Source organism: Schistocerca serialis, chromosome 9 (genome assembly GCF_023864345.2).
Source record: "Schistocerca serialis cubense isolate TAMUIC-IGC-003099 chromosome 9, iqSchSeri2.2, whole genome shotgun sequence".
NCBI classification, from domain to species: Eukaryota; Metazoa; Arthropoda; class Insecta; order Orthoptera; family Acrididae; genus Schistocerca; species Schistocerca serialis.
This window is the reverse complement of record NC_064646.1, coordinates 272,536,810-272,555,683: the sequence shown is the minus strand read 5'-3', so window position 1 is coordinate 272,555,683 and position 18,874 is coordinate 272,536,810. Positions and strand designations below refer to the sequence as shown.

Sequence of the window (18,874 nt, the reverse complement as noted above, 5' to 3'; positions counted from 1 at the left end):
ATTCCTGGTGCATAGAAATATGGTACGGGTGCAATCGATGTTGATGTAGCATTCTCAACACCGACGTTTTTGAGATTCCCGATTCTCGCGCAGTTTGTCTGCTACTGATGTGCGGATCAGCCGCGACACCAGCTAAAACACCTACTTGGGCATCATCGTTTGTTGCAGGTTGTGGTTGACGTTCCTATTTCCTTAAATAACGCAACTATCCGGCGAACGGTCTAGACACTTGGATGATGTCGTCCAGGATATCGAGCAGCATACATAGCACACGCCCGTTGGGCATTTTGATCACAGTAGCCATACATCAACACGATATCGACCTTTTCCGCAATTGGTAAACGGTCCATTTTAACACGGGTAATGCGGAAAAGGTCGATATCGTGTTGATGTATGGCTACTGTGATCAAAATGCCCACCGGGCGTGTGCAATGGATGCTGCTCGGTATCCTGGACGACATCATCCAAGCGTCCGCACCGTTCGCCGGATAGTTACGTTATTTAAGGAAACAGGAAGTGTTCAGCCACACGTGAAACGTCAACCACGACTTGCAACAAATTATGAGGCCCAAGTAGGTGTTTTTGCTGCTGTCGTGGCTAATCCGCACATCAGTAGCAGACAAACTGCACGAGAATCGGGAATCTCAAAATCCGTCGGTGTTGAGAATGTTACATCAACATCGATTGCACCTGTACCATATTTCTATGCGCCAGAAATTGCATGGCGACGACTTTGAACGTCGTGTACAGTTCTGTCACTGGGCACAAGAGAAATCACGGGACGATGACAGATTTTTTGCACGCGTTCTATTTAGCGACGAAGCGTCATTCACCAACAGCGGTAACGTGGCAACGGAAAATCCACGAAGGCTCCGACAAGTGGAACATCAGCGACCTTGGCGGGTTAATGTATGGTGCGGCATTATAGGAGGAAGGATAATTGGCCCCCAATTTAACGATGTCAATGTAAATGGTGCAGCGTACGCTGATTTGCTATGTAATGTTCTACCTATGTTACTACAAGATGTTTCAGTGCATGACAGAATGGCGATGTACTTCCAACTTGATGGATGTCCGGCACATAATTCGTGTGTGGTTGAAGCGGTATAGAATAGCATATTTCATGAGAGGTGGATTGGTCGTCGCAGCACCATACCATAGCCTGCAAGTTCACCGGATCTGACGTCCCCGAATTTCTTTCTGTGCGGAAAGTTAAAGGATATTTGCCATCGTGACACACCGACAACGCCTGACAACATGCGTCAGCGCATTGTCAATGCATGTGCGAACATTACGGAAGGCGAACTACTCGCTGTTGAGAGGAATGTCGTTACACGTATTGCCAAATGCATTGAGGTTGACAGACATCGTTTTGAGCATTTATTGCATTAATGTGGTATTCACAGGTAACGACGCTGTAGCAGCATGCTTTCTCAGAAATGATAAGTTCACAAAGGTACATGTATCACAATGGAACAACCGAAATAAAATGTTCAAATGAACCTACGTTCTGTATTTTAATTTAAAAAACCTACCTGTTACAAACTGTTCGTCTATAATTGTGAGCCATATGTTTGTGACTATTACAGCGCCATCTATCACAAAGCGAAAAAAGTGATCCAACTAAAACATTCATATTTCTTTACGTACTACACGAATATGTAATAAAAAGGGGGGTTCCTATTTTAGAAAACGCAGTTGATATCAGTTTGACCTATGGCAGCGCCATCTAGCGGGCCAACCATAGCGCCATCTGGTTTCCCCCTTCAAGCTAGACAAGTTTCGTTCTTTGTAGTTGTTTCGTTTGACGCTCATATCGTGAGATATTTGGCCCGGTCATGATCAACCTGTATGATAACGATTGCACAGCAAATAAAACACTAATGCCTACTCACAGTAAAGATTGCCCAAACAGTCGCATCAGTACACTGTGTATCCCCTTCTGACGGCAATGCAGGTGTGTATTTTCGCATACAAATAATGTTACGAGTGCCAAATGGCATCCTGCGATAGACTGTCCCAAGAACCTTGAGACTTTTATTGTAATTCGCCAATGGTCCTTGAAGGGCCTGGAGAATGAGTAAGTTTCATTTTTTTCATTGTGTCCTATATGTGTTCAATTGGCGAGAGATCTGGTGATGTTGATGGCCAGGAATGTTGTCGTACACTATGAAGGGCAAGTTGCGCCACTGCAGCCGTATATGAAAGTGTACTGTCAGGCTGAAAAAGCACAATTCCTTCCTGTCGATGAAATGATAGTAGCATTGGGGCAACAGCCTGAGCAATGTAGCAGCCACTGGTTATTTTACCGTGGAGAAAAACCATGTGTGACCATGAATTGTAGATGATGGCCCCCCACAGCATGAAACCTGGAATTGGACCTGGGTGTTGTGCCTGAATGAACTTTGGACTCTGGAACTCACCAGGTCTATGCCATAAACGTGCCCTTCTGTCACTCACATACAGACAGAACCCACTCTCAATGAAGACGTCCAAATGCTATTCCACTCTACAGTCCAAATATTACATGGCACTTGGTAGCCAAGCTTATCAGCAATAGCTTGGCAATGGGTGCACATGATCTTAATCCTGCTGCAAGCAAATGGGTCCATATGGTCCGTGATGACACTGTAGTTGCAATATGTGCCCAGATTTTGCCCCGGGATGATATTCAGTCGGCCACTGCTGTTCGCACAGTATGTCGATTCTGACGAGTGTCTGCACAACGTGGGCATCCAGAACCTGTTCTACAGTTATGGGAATGTTTCAGAGACCACTGTTGAAAGCAGCGATACAACACTTGTAAGTAGGCTATTTAGGTTTTTTTTATTGGTAACGCCACGTAGCGCTCTGTATGAAAATCACTGGTTGTGCTGTGTGCAGTCTGTGGCTGGTTTGCATTGTTGTTGGCTATTGTAGTGTTGGGCAGTTGGCTGTTAGCGCGTAGCGTAGCGCAGTTGGAGGTGAGCCGCCAGCAGTGGTGGATGTGGGGAGAGAGATGGCGGAGTTGTGAGAGCGGATGATCTGGACAGGGACAGTAAATTTGTAAGACTGGATGTCATGAACTGATATATATAATATGACTTTTGAACACTATTAAGGTAAATACATTGTTTTTTCTCTATCAAAATCTTTCATTTGCTAACTATGCCTATCAGTAGTTAGTGCCTTCAGTAGTTTGAATCTTTTATTTAGCTGGCAGTAGTGGCGCTCGCTGTATTGCAGTAGCTTGAGTAACGAAGGTTTTTGTGAGGTAAGTGATTTGTGAAAGGTATAGTTTAATGTTGCCATTCTTTTGTAGGGATTTTTGAAAGTCAGATTGCGTTGCGCTAGAAAATATTGTATGTGAGTTTAAGCACAGTCTTGTATAATTGTTCAAAGGGGACGTTTCATATGTCGACCCTTAGCCGAGGATACCTCACTGGAATCTTCTGATTTTTTCTTGTAGTTTGTGTAATTAGTGTAGCTATTGTTTATTGCTAGCGCGTAATTATAGAGAGAATTTCCTTTGTAGTTGTAGTTTTTCATTGTGGTACAGTAAAACAGTTGTGGCATGCATGTAGATTTGCACCAGTATTTCGCAGCTGCGCTTGCAATTAACGAGATATTATTTTCAATGCTATGTTAATGTGTTTTCTTATTTTGCTCTACAAATTGTGCTTTTCTGTGTTGTCGTGTGAAATACTGTGAGAATAATGGCGTGTGAAAAACGCAATACTAGGCTCCAAAGTAAACTGAGAAATGACAGTGAAGACGAAAGCAGTGTGTTAGCGCCACTGTGTAATGAATTAACTAATGTTCAAACTAGTAATTTGGTAATTGTGCATAAGGAAATGGAGCGGGCGGCAAATAATGGTGTAGACAGTGAAACAATTAGTGAACAGGGAAGTATTATCGATCGATTGGTCGGCAACAGTTCGCCTCAGGAATCCGAAATGACAGGACACAATCTTGCAAATACTGTAGATTCAGGTTTTGCGTCCTCACCGTTTTCTCAAATAAGTAAAGACACATTTTCTGCTCGTCAAAATGTGAATGTTGCCGGTGCAAATGCACTGCCGAAAAGCATAGAGGAGCAGATTCCAGACACTAATACATTATTATTGTAATTAATGCGACAAATGAAACAAAATCAGAGACAAACACAGCAACAAATGGAACAAAATCAGAAACAAATTAAAGAAACACTTCAACAAACACGTGAAGATTTAACTACTGAGTTACATAAAATCGAATCGAAATGTCAAAAAGTCTGTAATGACGTAAAAACACAAATTTGTGAGCATTTCCAACCTATTTTTTCACGGCATGAAAATACATTACAGAATCACGAAGCAGCCATAAAAGAACTGCAAACTATTGTTCATGAAAATCACGACACCTTGCAAGCTAAAATTGACTCAGTTGCATCTACCGATTCGGTTATGCAACTTGCAAAAACTCAGGAAAACTTAAAGGACACATTAGATACGATTTCAGCACAAATGGACACTCTGAAACTTGGTTCAGAAAAACACACTGAGGAAATAAGTTCACTATCGGAGAAAGTAGCCGAACTTTCGGATCAGTTCACTAACTTATCTACAAAGGTGGATGATGATCTGAATGACACAAGACCTGTAGCCTTCACTGACACAGAAGAGTACGAACAAATTAGGAAATTCAAACAAAATCAGAATCAAATTAATACGCAACACGAAACAGAAATCTGGGGAGTACAAGATCAGCTGACACAGGTAATACAAGAATTACGTATTTCAGAGGTCACTTGCGCTCCAATATGGGAAGAGGGACATAGAAATACGGAACAGCCACAAAATAATAACACGGGGTACTTCGGAAATTATGAAAGAAATTGGCAAGGTACACTGAATTTTGAGATGGAACCGCCGAAACGACGTAACAGTGATCGACATGCGACTCGCCGACATGATGATTTTGACTATAAGCTGTTTATTACTACACGTAAATTCAAAACATTTAAGAATTCCGGCAACGACATTCATCCACAAGCGTGGCTTCATCAATTCTATCATTGTTTTCCTCCCAACTGGTCATTAGAGCACAGATTAGAATTTATGTGTGGCTATTTAGAGAATGAACCAGCTGTAAGAATGCGATAGGTCATTCACGATTGCCACAGTGAAGGAGAATTTTATCATGCCTTCCTCTCAGCATATTGGTCTCAAGCTACACAAGACCGAGTAAAACATAGCATCATAATGATGAAACATTTCGAACAACCTGAATTCTCCAGTCTTGTGAAATATTTTGAAGACATGTTGCACAAGAATCAGTACCTGTCAAACCCATACAGCCCCTCAGAACCCATCCGCATTTGCTTAATCAAATTGCCTGAACATTTACGACACATTATTTTGGCAGGACGCTGCAAAGACGACATTGAAGCTTTTCAGGGACTCTTACAAGAATTGGAAATTGACACTGACAATCGCGGGACGCGGAAACAGGAGCACAACAATTACAGGTCGTATCCGTCACAATACCGCGATGACAGAAATAATAACTGGACATGACAAGGCTATTCTTACAACGTAAATCGTGACCAAAACAGACAACCGTTTGCAGAGTAATAATAGTTACAAAGAAAGATCGCATTTCTGTAGTAATGAATGTGACAGAGACAACCATAGAAACAGACAATATGGGAACCAAAACAAATATTATCAAGGGAGACAGAATAACTGTAGACGCAACGGTCCAGCACGCAGTTACGATTCAGGGAGAAATTCTCCACCACGTGACCGACTAGAAAGAAATTATGGAATCTACCGACATGACGCCAGACGATATGATCGTAACGACAGACCTGAACTGCATCAGAACTGGCGGGATTTAAACAGAGCAGGGCCCTGTCGACAAGGTGAATTTGTAGAAGTTAGGTCTCCTAATCCCAATAACGACGCGCGCCAACAAAGAGACAGACAATGACTCGCACCGCAGGCAGCCACGTGTGCCGGCTGGCTCAGTGAAAAATAACATAGACACTAACCTTGAGAAAAATTTTAGCATTCTTTACCGACATATACCGCATAATTGCGTTCAAGTTGATTTACTGCGTACTGAGGAAAGGTAAAGGATTACAGCACATTTCACATGTAAAACCGTTTATTGAGAGATAATTTGCTTTTTAACTTTGTCTTTGCTATAAAATTTTTTACTTTACATTACTAGTATGCTTTTTCAGACTTAGAATCTGTTAACATGCAACAATGTTTGAAGTTAAATATCCAGTCAAGAACCAAAAGAACTTATTTAGACAGTAATTACGAATGCATTGTTATAGTGAACAGATGACACAGTGTTATTGTGTGTGTCCATTCTTGCTTGTTAGTTGTATGATTACCTAACGACTTTAAGGCTCACATACTTAGAGCATATGCCAGTACTGCTGACGAAATTTTAATGCAACATTTTGGTTTACTTGAGAATACATTCTGGATTTAAAGTACTTTCTGTGAGATTAAAGTTCACTTAGCATTTGGTTTCTTTGACAGCTGCACGGTTATATCACGACGCTACTAATGTGCGACACAATTTACATGGTTGCTTTTGTGCTGTATCTGCTTTATATCTGCACAGTTTTTCTGAATTCTTCTGGAAAGTAAAACATGTTTTAGTAGTAACTTTTGTGGTATAGCTACAATGAGACAGCCTTTTCCTAGCACAACAATACGTTACATTATAGTACTTTCTTTATCACGGTAAGGTACGTAATAACTACGATATCTATACGCAAAGCATTTCACTTTCGTTTATGATGAGGTAAGTACATTGACTTCAGCAGAACTTTGCTTACAGAGGACGATAACTACGACACTTCCACAGAATTATCTTAAAGCAAGACGCACATTTAGCGCTACAGGACACGCATTTGAGAGATTAATTTTGTACTGAAACCATTTATTTTTAAAGATTTTTGAATTACAAAGAAAGTTTTCTGTGATACATTTCATTCCATTGGTGTAATCTTTAACACCTCAGGGTATAATTACATTGCCGGCCGAAGTGGCCGTGTGGTTAAAGGCGCTGCAGTCTGGAACCGCAACACCGCTACGGTCGCAGGTTCGAATCCTGCCTCGGGCATGGATGTTTGTGATGTCCTTAGGTTAGTTAGGTTTAACTAGTTCTAAGTTCTAGGGGACTAATGACCTCAGCTGTTGAGTCCCATAGTGCTCAGAGCCATTTGAACCATTTTTATAATTACATTAATCCTCAGGGGGGTACACACTTACTTTGTGTACCATGTGTTTGGCAAGCACAAGGAGCCCTAGCTAATATGGTATTTGCTTATACAACTTTACACATCGGTTCCATATTTCTCTAACACAGAATTACGCAGCTATCTGATTATTTAACAGAGAAAAGAAAATTTTTTTTACTATGTCAGTGACACATGTTTACGTGTCTGTACTTTGTGAACTGTTCATATTTTTTTGGAACCATTGTGATACTATGAGAGCTTTGAATGATGTATTTGGTATGGGATCATGATTTTTAAAGTACGTTTGAGGTAGATGACACTAATGAAATGAGCAGAGAATTCTTCTTAGGTTTTGAAATTATTGCAGAAAGCTACGACGATTTTGAGATTTGACTGAGGTGTGAATGATGTTATTATTACGATGACTATGTATATTATGCTGTTGAGGTATGTTTATGATCAATAAGCTCATGCTATATGAGGAATTTGATTATGCTATGTATTTATTATCTGATTTGATCCATTATAAATATTTTTTGAAAGCCTGCGACTGCAGATACAATAGGTTTGTTTATAAATAAATAATCTTCTGCTACCAGTCACGATTTTCTTTACTTTACTATTCGCACGACGCGTTTCGAGAAATAATTCCCATTTTCAAGTGCGTTTTTATGATGTGTGTTAAGCCATTTCTTTTGATGTTGTCAGTGTGTGTGAGTCTGCTTCATTTTGTTGACTTTTACTGTAATACATAAGAAACGCGATTTTTAGTTGGGTATCAATTCTTTCTGTGAGGTTAGTGGCTAAAGTTTGAGAACAATTTGTACTTACAATTTTATAATGGTCCATTTGTGTAGAGAGTCACACACACTTAACATCACACACAACTTGTACATTTTACACATCGAAAATATCTTATATAAACAAAACAGTTACAAAGATCTTCTTATAGGTAGTTCACAGATATAACATTATAGGTCTTCCACATATTATGATATGCTTTTGTACAGAGGTTAATTTATCTTTACAATTTGGCTCATGAATTACTTATACTGATTTTACAATTGTGCTTATTTCTATGTTTTACTATTTTTATTTAAGTATATTATCGAAACATCTGAAGAAATTCACTGACTCACTTTCAAGTTTTTCATTTAATATTTTATCTTCATATTTTCTGTAATGTGAATCTTCTTATAGGTAGTTCACAGATATAACATTATAGGTCTTCCACAGATTATGATATGCTTTTGTACAGAGGTTAATTTATCTTTACAATTTGGCTCATGAATTACTTATACTGATTTTACAGTTGTGCTTATTTCTATGTTTTACTATTTTTATTTAAGTATATTATCGAAACATCTGAAGAAATTCACTGATTCACTTTCAAGTTTTTCATTTAACTATGAAGATAACATCAAAAGAAATGTCTTAACACACATCATAAAAACGCACTTGAAAATGGGAATTATTTCTCAAAACGCATCGTGCGAATAGTAAAATAAAGAAAATCGTGACTGGTAACAGAAGATTATTTATTTATAAACAAACCTATTGTATTTATTATGATGAAATTTGAAGTGTCGATGCAAGATTGATGTGTCGACGAATATGTATATGCGTAATAAGGTAAGGAGTAATGATTAGTGTTTAGGGACTCTGCTTTGTGATAAAGGATGTTGGAAACTAAGAATTGTACTTTAAGAGATGAAATGTGTGTAAATGCGTGGATGTATCGCAATGCTGGCGAAAATTTTTGGACACTGTTATATTTATAGGATTTTGTTTCTACAGATTTGCAACACAAATTCTCGACCTGTGAAATTTTTATATGAGACTGTCAGTGTAGTGCAAACTGGTGTCATAAATATTAAGGTAAGAAAGTTAAGTGACCACCTTCATGTAATGCGTCATGGGCACCCAGCTGCGCGACAGTCGCCTGGAAAATAGCCATTAGTGTGTGCCTTTCAGAGTCACAGGTGGAGAAAAAAAAGAGGCCATTATCCTCGATATTGACATTTCTTTCTAGAAAGCATCGCAAATACGACATGCTCAAACTTGAAAACATATGATTACACTGTGGGGCTCTTAATTTATGATATTTACTAAAATGACTAATGAAATGATGAGAAACATTTCTACATCTATTGTCTTTCTAGTTGTGATATTGCTCAATTTGTTTAATATCTAGTTTCTAGCTCCACTGCAGCATTGGTTAAAATAAAATTTAATAGATGTACTAATATAAATATTTTCTGTCTACAGATCCAGTAAAAAATAATTTTATGATACACTTCCAAAAAAAAAAAATGAAGGAGCACAAAAAGACATTTCCCTTCACAGGAACTGCATACATAATTTTCTTTTCACGTACTTGGTAATTTATTTCGTAGAATAAGTTGTGGTGCACCACTTTAATTACATAGACATTAAGATGTGAATATACATTCACACTGCATACATAATTTTCTTTTCAAGTACTTGGTAATTTATTTCATAGAATAAGTTGTGGTGCACCACTTTAATTACATAGACATTAAGATGTGAATATACATTTCCCTTATCTGCATTGTTGTCTTTAGTGTAATATTTTTTCCGCTTGAGCTTCATCATGTTTAGCTATAAGTTATAGCACTTGCTGCTGCTGTTTGCCAGGCATAGTGTTACTGAATTTGACTTTGTATTACTCTGTTAAGCCAGTTTTACTACTGATTTATTTTTCTTGTTTTCTGCATATTGCCTTATATTAGTTGTAATATTGCAATTGCTTTGCTAATTTATATTTTTTGCTGCATGCTTTGCCAATTTCCATTTTTTTGTCATTGCTGTTTGTGTTAATTGTTTTGTGCTGCTGCATTGCCTCGTCCCTTAGTTTAGCATCTGAGCTCAGTAGATTTAAGTTAGCTTAAGGTGGGGTTGGCTATATAAGAGAACGAGTTGTGATGAATTGGAAGAAATGCATTGAGAAGCTATAAGAAAATGGTTTGGCCAAAAAAGAATTTTGAAAGAGAATGTGAACAGAATACAGAAAGCATGCTTGGATAGGATTTTTTTGGTGGAAACAAATGTTAAAATAAGAGGAAAGATCTACAGAACGAAGTTTTGGGTTGGACTGCAGTACCAAATGTCACACTGAAAACGAACCCATTCTTTCCTTTTGTATTATTCCGCTATGTGTTTATGTACCCTTGTGTATTTGTCTTTTTCCTGTCTTTAAGTGTTAAGCTAATAAGATTTATGTTGTATAATTTTTCAAATACTATGTTATTTACTTTGTAAAGATGTTTAGACATTATTTATCTGTTCTGTTTTGTTTCTCATGTGTGAAGTTGATGTTTCAAAAGTTATTCTGATCTTTTATGCATGTACTTATGTCATAATTCTTGTAACACTGATGTATATGTTTATTTCTATTGTTTTGTAAAGCCCCTATTACTTCAAATGTTATCTGTATTGCTATTTTCTTTAATGATGTATTTTGTACCTTTGTTATTGTATTCTTATGTTATAAAATTGTAATTGACACCAGTTCATCAAATTAAGTAACTTGTAAGTTACATTTCACTGCACACGTTTCTGTTGGTCGTAGTATATGGACAATATGTGAGAAGTAGGGACTGATAGTGTTTGCACGTGTGTTAATAATTCAGAAAGGGACTGATTAACAGCATTGCTGGTTCTAAGGATAATTCCAAAAACTTTGTGCGTGCACAAGTGGTGCTATATGGACTTGCTATATTCTCCGCAAGACTCTTCGATGGTGATTGTGCACCTGCACAGTCGCAACAGATGGCTGCTGGCCGTCTCTACAAGGGCTACAGTGGGTCTGCATCTTTGATGGCCCACCAATACCATTATTTCTACAAGGACTGCAGTGTGTCTGCACCTCTGGTGGCCCACCAATACCATTATTTCTACAAGGACTGCAATGTGTCTGCACCTCTGGTGGCCCACCAATACCATAATCTCTACCAGGACTACAGTGGGTCTGCTCTGTGATGACCTACCTACCAGTATTCTTCAAAACTTCGACTGACTCTGCTGTGGGTTTGATCTGATGTGGCCCATTACCCGTCTGCATGTCAAGAGTCAGCACTGTCTTTCCGTTGGAAGGACAGAACTACTTCTTCAAGACTGCATGGAAATCCACTACTTCCGTGTGCATTTTCTTTTACTGCTCAGACTTTGAGAAAAACACTGCTATTTAACCGTGATGAATGATCAGGACTGTCTTTATGGACTGTGAGAAAATTTTAGCTTTTGACCAACATTGTATCAATAAGTGTGTGCATTTGATATCTTTGCTACTGTAATTATGGAAAATTTTATCAAATCATTATTGGCCATTGCCCAAAACAATTTGTAAAATTTTTTGTGGGGAGCATGGGGGCTATGTAAGTAGGTTGTTTAGGTTTTTTTTATTGGTAACGTCACGTAGCGCTCTGTATGAAAATCACTGGCTGTGCTGTGTGCAGCCTGTGGCTGGTTTGCATTGTTGTTGGTTATTGTAGTGTTGGACAGTTGGCTGCTAACAGCGCGTAGCGTTGCGCAGTTGGAGGTGAGCCGCCAGCAGTGCTGGAAGTGGGGAGAGAGATGGCGGAGTTGTGAGAGCGGATGATCTGGACAGAGACAGTAAACTTGTAAGACTGGATGTCATGAACTGATATACGTATATAATATGAGTTTTGAACACTATTATGGTAAATACATTATTTTTTCTATATCAAAATCTTTCATTTGCTAACTATGCCTATCAGTAGTTAGTGCCTTCAGTCGTTTGAATCTTTTATTTAGCTGGCAGTAGTGGCACTCGCTGTATTGCAGTAGCTTGAGTAACGAAGATTTTTGTGAGGTAAGTGATTTGTGAAAGGTATAGTTTAATGTTAGTCAGGGCCATTCTTTTGTAGGGATTTTTGAAAGTCAGGTTGCGTTGCGCTAAAAAATATTGTGTGTCAGTTTAAGCACAGTCATGTATAAGTTTTCAAAGGGGACGTTTCACACTGATACACTGTGCCCAACAAAAGCAGCGGTTTGTCGATACAGCCATTCTGCTTACCACAGACCTACAATACGACACCATTCGAATGGCTAAAGCTGCTCAGCAGGAGTACATATCCGTCAGTGAGGTGTGCTTGTATCCTAGAATGAACGTTGCAAACACCGTTGACCTCAAAACGCGGAACAGTTACTGCCTGAAGAGTCGAAACAGCGAGACTGCATAAACAGGCCTCCTGAGCGCCAGCTGATCGCCAACGACCGTGACAAATGACTCACTGTCAAAACAATCCCTCAATATGCACATACACTATTTCATCAAAAGTATCCGGACACCCCCAAAAACATACGTTTTTCATATTACGTGCATTGTGCTGCCACCTACTGCCAGGTACTCCATACCAGAGACCTCAGTAGTCATTAGACATCGTGAGAGAGCAGTGTGGGGCGCTCCGCAGAACTCACGAACTTCGAACGTGGTAAGGTGATTGAGCGTCACTTGTGTCATTCGTCTGTACGCGAGACTTCCACACTCCTTGACATCCCTAGGTCCACTGTTTCTGATGTGATAGTGAAGTGGAAACGTGAAGGGACATTTACAGCTCAAAAGCTTACAGGCCGAACTCGTCTGTTTATTGACAGAGACCGCCGACAGTTGAAGAGGTCGTAATGTGTAATAGGCAGACATCTACCCAGACCATCACGCAGGAATTCCAAACTGCATCAGGATCCACTGCAAGTACTATGACAATTAGGCGGGAAGTGAGAAAACTTGAATTTCATAGGCGAGAGGCTGCTCATAAGCTACACATCACGCCGGTAAATGCCAAACGATGCCTCGCTTGGTGTAAGGAGCGTAAACATTGGACGACTAAACAGTGGAAAAAACGTTGTGTGGAGTGACGAATCACGGTACACAATGTGGCGATCCGATAGCAGGGCGTGGGTATGACGACTGCCAGGTGAACGTCATCTGCCGGCCGGGGTGGCCGAGCGGTTCTAGGCGCTACAGTCTGGAACCGCGTGACCGCTACGGTCGCAGGTTCGAATCCTGCCTCGGGCATGGATGTGTGTGATGTCCTTAGGTTAGTTAGGTTTAAGTAGTTCTAAGTTCTAGGGGACTGATGACCTAGAAGTTAAGTCTCATATTGCTGAGAGCCATTTGAACCATTTTGAACGTCATCTGTCAGCGTGTGTAGTCCCAACAGTAAAATTCGGAAGCGGTGGTGTTGTGGTGCGGTCGTGTTTTTCATGGAGGGCGCTTGCACCCCTTGTTGTTTTGCGTGGCTCTCACTGTTGAAGAATAATTCGAGGATGGCGAGTGCATCTTTCAACAAGATCGAGCGCCTGTTCACACCTGTTCATAACGCACGGCCTGTGGCGGAGTGTTTACACGACAATAACATCCCTGTAATGGACTGGCCTGCGCAGAGTCCTGATCTGAATCCTGTAGAAGACCTTTGTGATGTTTTAGAACGCCGACTTCATGCCAGGACCCACCAACCGACATCGATTCCTCTCCTCAGCGCAGCACTCCGTGAAGAATGGGCTGCCATTCCCCAAGAAAGCTTCCAGTAGCTGATTGAACGTATGCCTGCGAGAGTGGGAGCTGTCATCAAGGCTCAGGAAGGGCCAACACCATACTGCAATCCAGCATTACCGATGGAGTGCTCCACGAACTTGTTAAGTCGTTTTCAGCCAGCTGTCCGGATACTTTTGATCACATAGTGATTTTTTACCCTGGTAAAGCTGAACACAATCCTTAAGAATGTTATATTTTTCCGGTAGTATACTAGTATCACTTCTGACTATAGGCAGGAATCTATTCTTGACACCAGCAAAGAACTGTGTATCTTTGACAGAGTTGGGCTGGAAAAGCGTCAGAAAAACTACTAACTGATGGTCGGACGAAGATCTCAAGACGAGCACTAACTAGCAACACTTCAACAAGTGTCCACAAACTGTCAACAATTTTATGAAGGGAAACTCTTGACGATGTGTTCATTGGAAGCGACAATCGAGAACAACATAGCGTTAGTGTGACTAATACTGGCTTAAACTCGACGGCTGTCGCTGAGAATGATATTCACCGAGTTCGTTATTAGCAAGGACAGCGTTAAAACCATCATTCACTAAGGTTTCCTGAGCAGGTGATCTGCTCCCGATCTGTCATCACAGATTTAATGATGACCAGAAGGCAAAACGGTTAGAGGCTTTGGGAGATATAATTGTCATCTCTGTTCGAGATCCATCTGTTCTCTGATTCATCACGATGGTTGGAAAAATGATACATGATGCTGCTAGTTCGATTCAGAGTAGTCAACTACCACGGACATTGTTACACCTCTCTGCATTACATTTCGACATACTTCTAAACAAACGTAACATCAGTTCTTCGGTAGTTTCTAGAGGAAAAATTCGCTGGAAGTTTTCAGCAGCTTTATAAACATTTCGAAAAACTGAAGGAGACCGCAGCTAGCCCCAAATACTGTGTGTTATCGTCATCACTGGTTTCAGGCGACTATGGCCATTTTCAAATGGCGACAGCTGTATTGCTTATACAGTCAGTGTCTTCAGCACCATGTCGTCTGTTCCTGCTAAGTGTTCTCGTGAAGCGCATGCCTGACCTGCAAAGTGTTCACATGCCATATTCGAAGGCGGAAAATGAGCATGGTGTTTATTATTGAAACATTTCACGGTGTTTTTTTCTCTCAATCATGCGTATAAAACATCGACCACTGGCGCATCTTTCCTGAGCAGGCGACATTTTCTGAAGACACCGATCACATGAAAAAATAACTGAAGTGATTTCAAGACGGACGTAAGTTATTCCAACTACCTGCCTCTGTTCCAAGTTCGCTGTCACCCGTCTGTACAGTGGTGATAGACTCACATGTTCAAGTTCGATATCTGATGGTGGAAGAAATCTTCATAGTCGTAATTTCCTAGCAAGGAAAAGGGACTTGGTGGCGTGAACTTCATTTATCATTAGTATCGGCACTAGTGTCCTGCAGTAAGTTTCAAACTAGACGTCTAGAACGTGAGCACGAGATTTGTCTGTCGGATTGGGACATCAAACTCGAAAGCCCTCTGGTGCATAACTGAAACGATCTTGAAGGCGAAAAAGGATAAATTATTTTTACCTCTAGTTTACTTTGTTTTTGGTGTCATTTATGAAGCATTTTGGTAGCGCTTTGAATCATCAGCCATTCTAACGAGGGTTAATCATTCACTATATACATCTTGAATGGCCAACTGCAACTGGTGATTTATGAGGGTACAATACGCAACCAGCAGCTTGTTTGAATTTGATACGATTCGCTGTAGGGGAGAGTGCTGGACCTTGGTACACTTTTCAAGCTTTCGCCTCTAACCAGTGAGGTAACAGAAGTATAATATATTTTCTTATTCCATTTTGAAATCGTATCATTCACTTTATGCGTGCTGCAGTTCTTTTTTTCTTTTTTTTTAAATTCCAAAAATTACTCCTGAAAAGTTAGGTTTCTCCACACGTGAAATCTGTTCCAAGGTCAACTTGGTCATGTACCAAGGAGAAAATATTCTATTTAAGTTTAGAAGTGTTACAATCATGAAAATCTTGTCAATGCTGTATTTAATATTCTATGCCTTACAATACCAATCTGCTACACACCAATCAAAGTAAGAAGAGATATTATCAAAGACCAATTCCGAGTTAAAAACAATATGAAAGAGAAGCTATTGGCAACTAGCATAAGTTTCCATTTCCAAGACAGTGTCAGTTGTTAAGGCGTTAAAGAAACTCAGTTCATTTGCAATTACCACCTGCTCCATGGCAGATTCAAGGTACAGGATGACACATGACTGACGAAGTGTGAATTAAAATGCAGTGTGTTTTTAGAATGTACAGAATTTTACTCACAATAAAACCCTATGACTGGAGAATTAACAGTTTCCTCCAGGTCGCTTATAATGTTACAAAAAACTTAAATATGTAGAATTCATAGTATTTAAAAACGCTGCACAAAACACAACCTCATGTCTTGCGAAGACAAAAAGTAAAAAATGCAGGTAACTGCTTGTGGAGGTACATTCTCCCCTAACATTATTTACTTTTCAAGCCACTGCAGGCTCACGATCAGATACAGGTGTTATAGGAACATTATCTGGAACATGCGCAGTTAAGACTCAAGAGTCGTGGTGCTGGCGGATGTAACGAAAATTTAGCTAACGAGAAGTTATAAATATCCTACAATATTACGATAACTAACCAAATTTCCGTTATTTTCGCCAGCACCACGATCCTAGCGCCTTGGTGCACATGATCCAGACGATGTTCCTGTAGCACCTCCGTCTTGTGACGAGCCTGCAGTCATTTGGAAACTAGTAAATGGTACAATAATTCTTATAAAAAATTTAATGGAAGTTTGAATGAATTGTGGCTTTACAATAAGAAGCTCACCGAGGGGTCCAAGACGGTAGTTGACGGTGACCAGGATGACATCTTGGTCCATGAAGTAATGCGGCCCAGCATCTCCGAACGTTCCAGAGCCAGAGAAGAAGCCACCGCCGTGGAAATACACCAGTACCGGCATGTTGGGGCTCCCCGCCTATGACTCGCAATCACAACTCAGCATCAGCAATGTCCGTGCTACTATAATCCTAAACGATAGTGCAACAACTACAGCTTAATAACACATCTAAGGAGATACAAAACCAAGTTCAGAATAGGTATGGTCATGAGTGACACACACTTAAGCCTAAGAAATGATCATAGAGTATTTTGTGATACATTTTGCCAAATGGGATTCTAAGGCATTAAGATGTATTTACTAATAATATATTTTTGACGTGGACCAATAAGACGTTTTTATTGTGTACTTCGAAGTTATATAAAACAGTCTCCAAGTGTCGATATGGCTGTATAAACAATCGACTATGGAATAAAGCGAGCTAAACAAGTACTGTACAATACATACTGCTCACTTGGAAGATAGATGGGGTCTCCATAAGTCCCGACATCAGTTCAAAAAACGTAACTTGGAAACTACTATTTCTATTTTTATTTATTTTATATGTCATGTTCAGCAGGAGCAAGATGGGGAACAAGTCTCCACGGTCATGGAACAAATCAGTACATGAAACTGTAACAAAAGAGTAATAATAGATAACATGAAACGCATTTGAATCCTATGCAAACGACAACACATAAGTTTAAATAAACACCATCAACAACGTAACACATGAAGTAACTTAATTTTTAAATTTTTCCAGGAGATTCTCGACAGAACGGAAGGAGTGAACCATGAAGAAACTCTTCAGTTTGGACTCGGAGTCAAAGACGGGTGTTCCAAATGCAGATTGGATTTCTGCGTAATATTAAGTGAGTGGAAGCTGCTAACTCTTGGGATTATGTTGATATTGTCTATAATAAAGAAACTACGACTATGTATTGAGAGGCCAATGTCAGAAGACTCTGACTACTGAACAGGAGTCGACAAGAAGTTCGCGAATTTCTCGAATCATCCGATTCTGTGCCAAAGATACCCATTCTGAATCAGAAGAGCTACCCCAAAAAATAACACCATGCATCATAAACCAATGAAAATAAATTAGACTGCTTTTCATGTACAACTATCCGTAATTTCAGATACTGTTCTAATGGTAAATAAAGCAGCAATTAATTTTTGAACTACATCTTGAATATGGGCATTCCACAACAGCTTACCATTTACCTGAACCCCTAGGAATCTGAACTGTTCTGTCTCATTAATCACATTCCCATTCTGTGTAATCAAAATATCAGTTCTTGGTGTGTGTTAGAAACTGTAAAAAACTGAGTCTTACTGTGGTTTAGCACCAATTTATTTTCTACAAGCCATGAAGTTATGTCTTGACCTGCATTACTTGATAGTGTGTCAATATTGCACACAATATCCTTCACTATCAAGCTGATGTCATCAGCAAACAAAAGTATTTTAGAATCACCTGTAATATTAGAAGACATACCATTTATATAAATAAAAAACAGTAGTGGCACCAGCACCAATCCCTGAGGCACCTCTCCAATTAACTGTGCCCCATTGGGACTGCACATCGTAGCCATTTTCAACATTTCAGAGAATGATCTTCTGCTGTTTGTTCTTAAAATAAGAAGTGAATCAATTGTGAGCTACTCCCCTTATTCCATAATGGTCCAACTTCTGCATTAATATTTTGTGTCCAACACAATCAAACGCCTTAGTTAAATCAAAGAAGACACTCGGCATTCACAACCTTTTATTTAACTCATACAGAGTCTCTCAGAGAAGAGGGAATATAGCATTTTCAGTTGTTAAACAGAGGATAGTGGTTTGCTTGAAAACATTTAGCACCTCTCAAAGTTGTTTTCCTTTGTCTCTTGTTGCAAATTTGACTTGCATTGCGATATAATCTTGTATGCAAAATCCAAATATCTGCCAACAGTACTACGGAATTATTGAAGCCAGAATAGGAGGGCACTACTGTGAAAAGCAAGCATCGAGGTGCCTCAAAAACTTCAGGGAGAGTCAGGCAGTCTCAAAGATCTCCCTCGAAGTGTACGAGGTGTGATTGAAAGTTTTAAGAATGGCCTTGTGATTATACAATGGTGGTACTTACATGCTACTGTGATGAATCTCCTTCAGAATAGTC

The 18,874-nt window shown here is 39.7% G+C and overlaps 1 protein-coding gene across 1 annotated transcript in view; it reads right to left on the bottom strand.

Moving 5' to 3' along the window:
• The window catches only part of LOC126419535 (juvenile hormone esterase-like), a 55,026-nt gene extending 38,229 nt beyond the window's left edge, over positions 1-16,797 (bottom strand). The window contains exon 1 of the mRNA XM_050086724.1: positions 16,665-16,797. Coding sequence (XP_049942681.1) covers positions 16,665-16,797 — 133 coding nt within the window. The remainder of the gene's footprint in view (positions 1-16,664) is intronic.
• Positions 16,798-18,874: the final 2,077 nt, after the last annotated feature.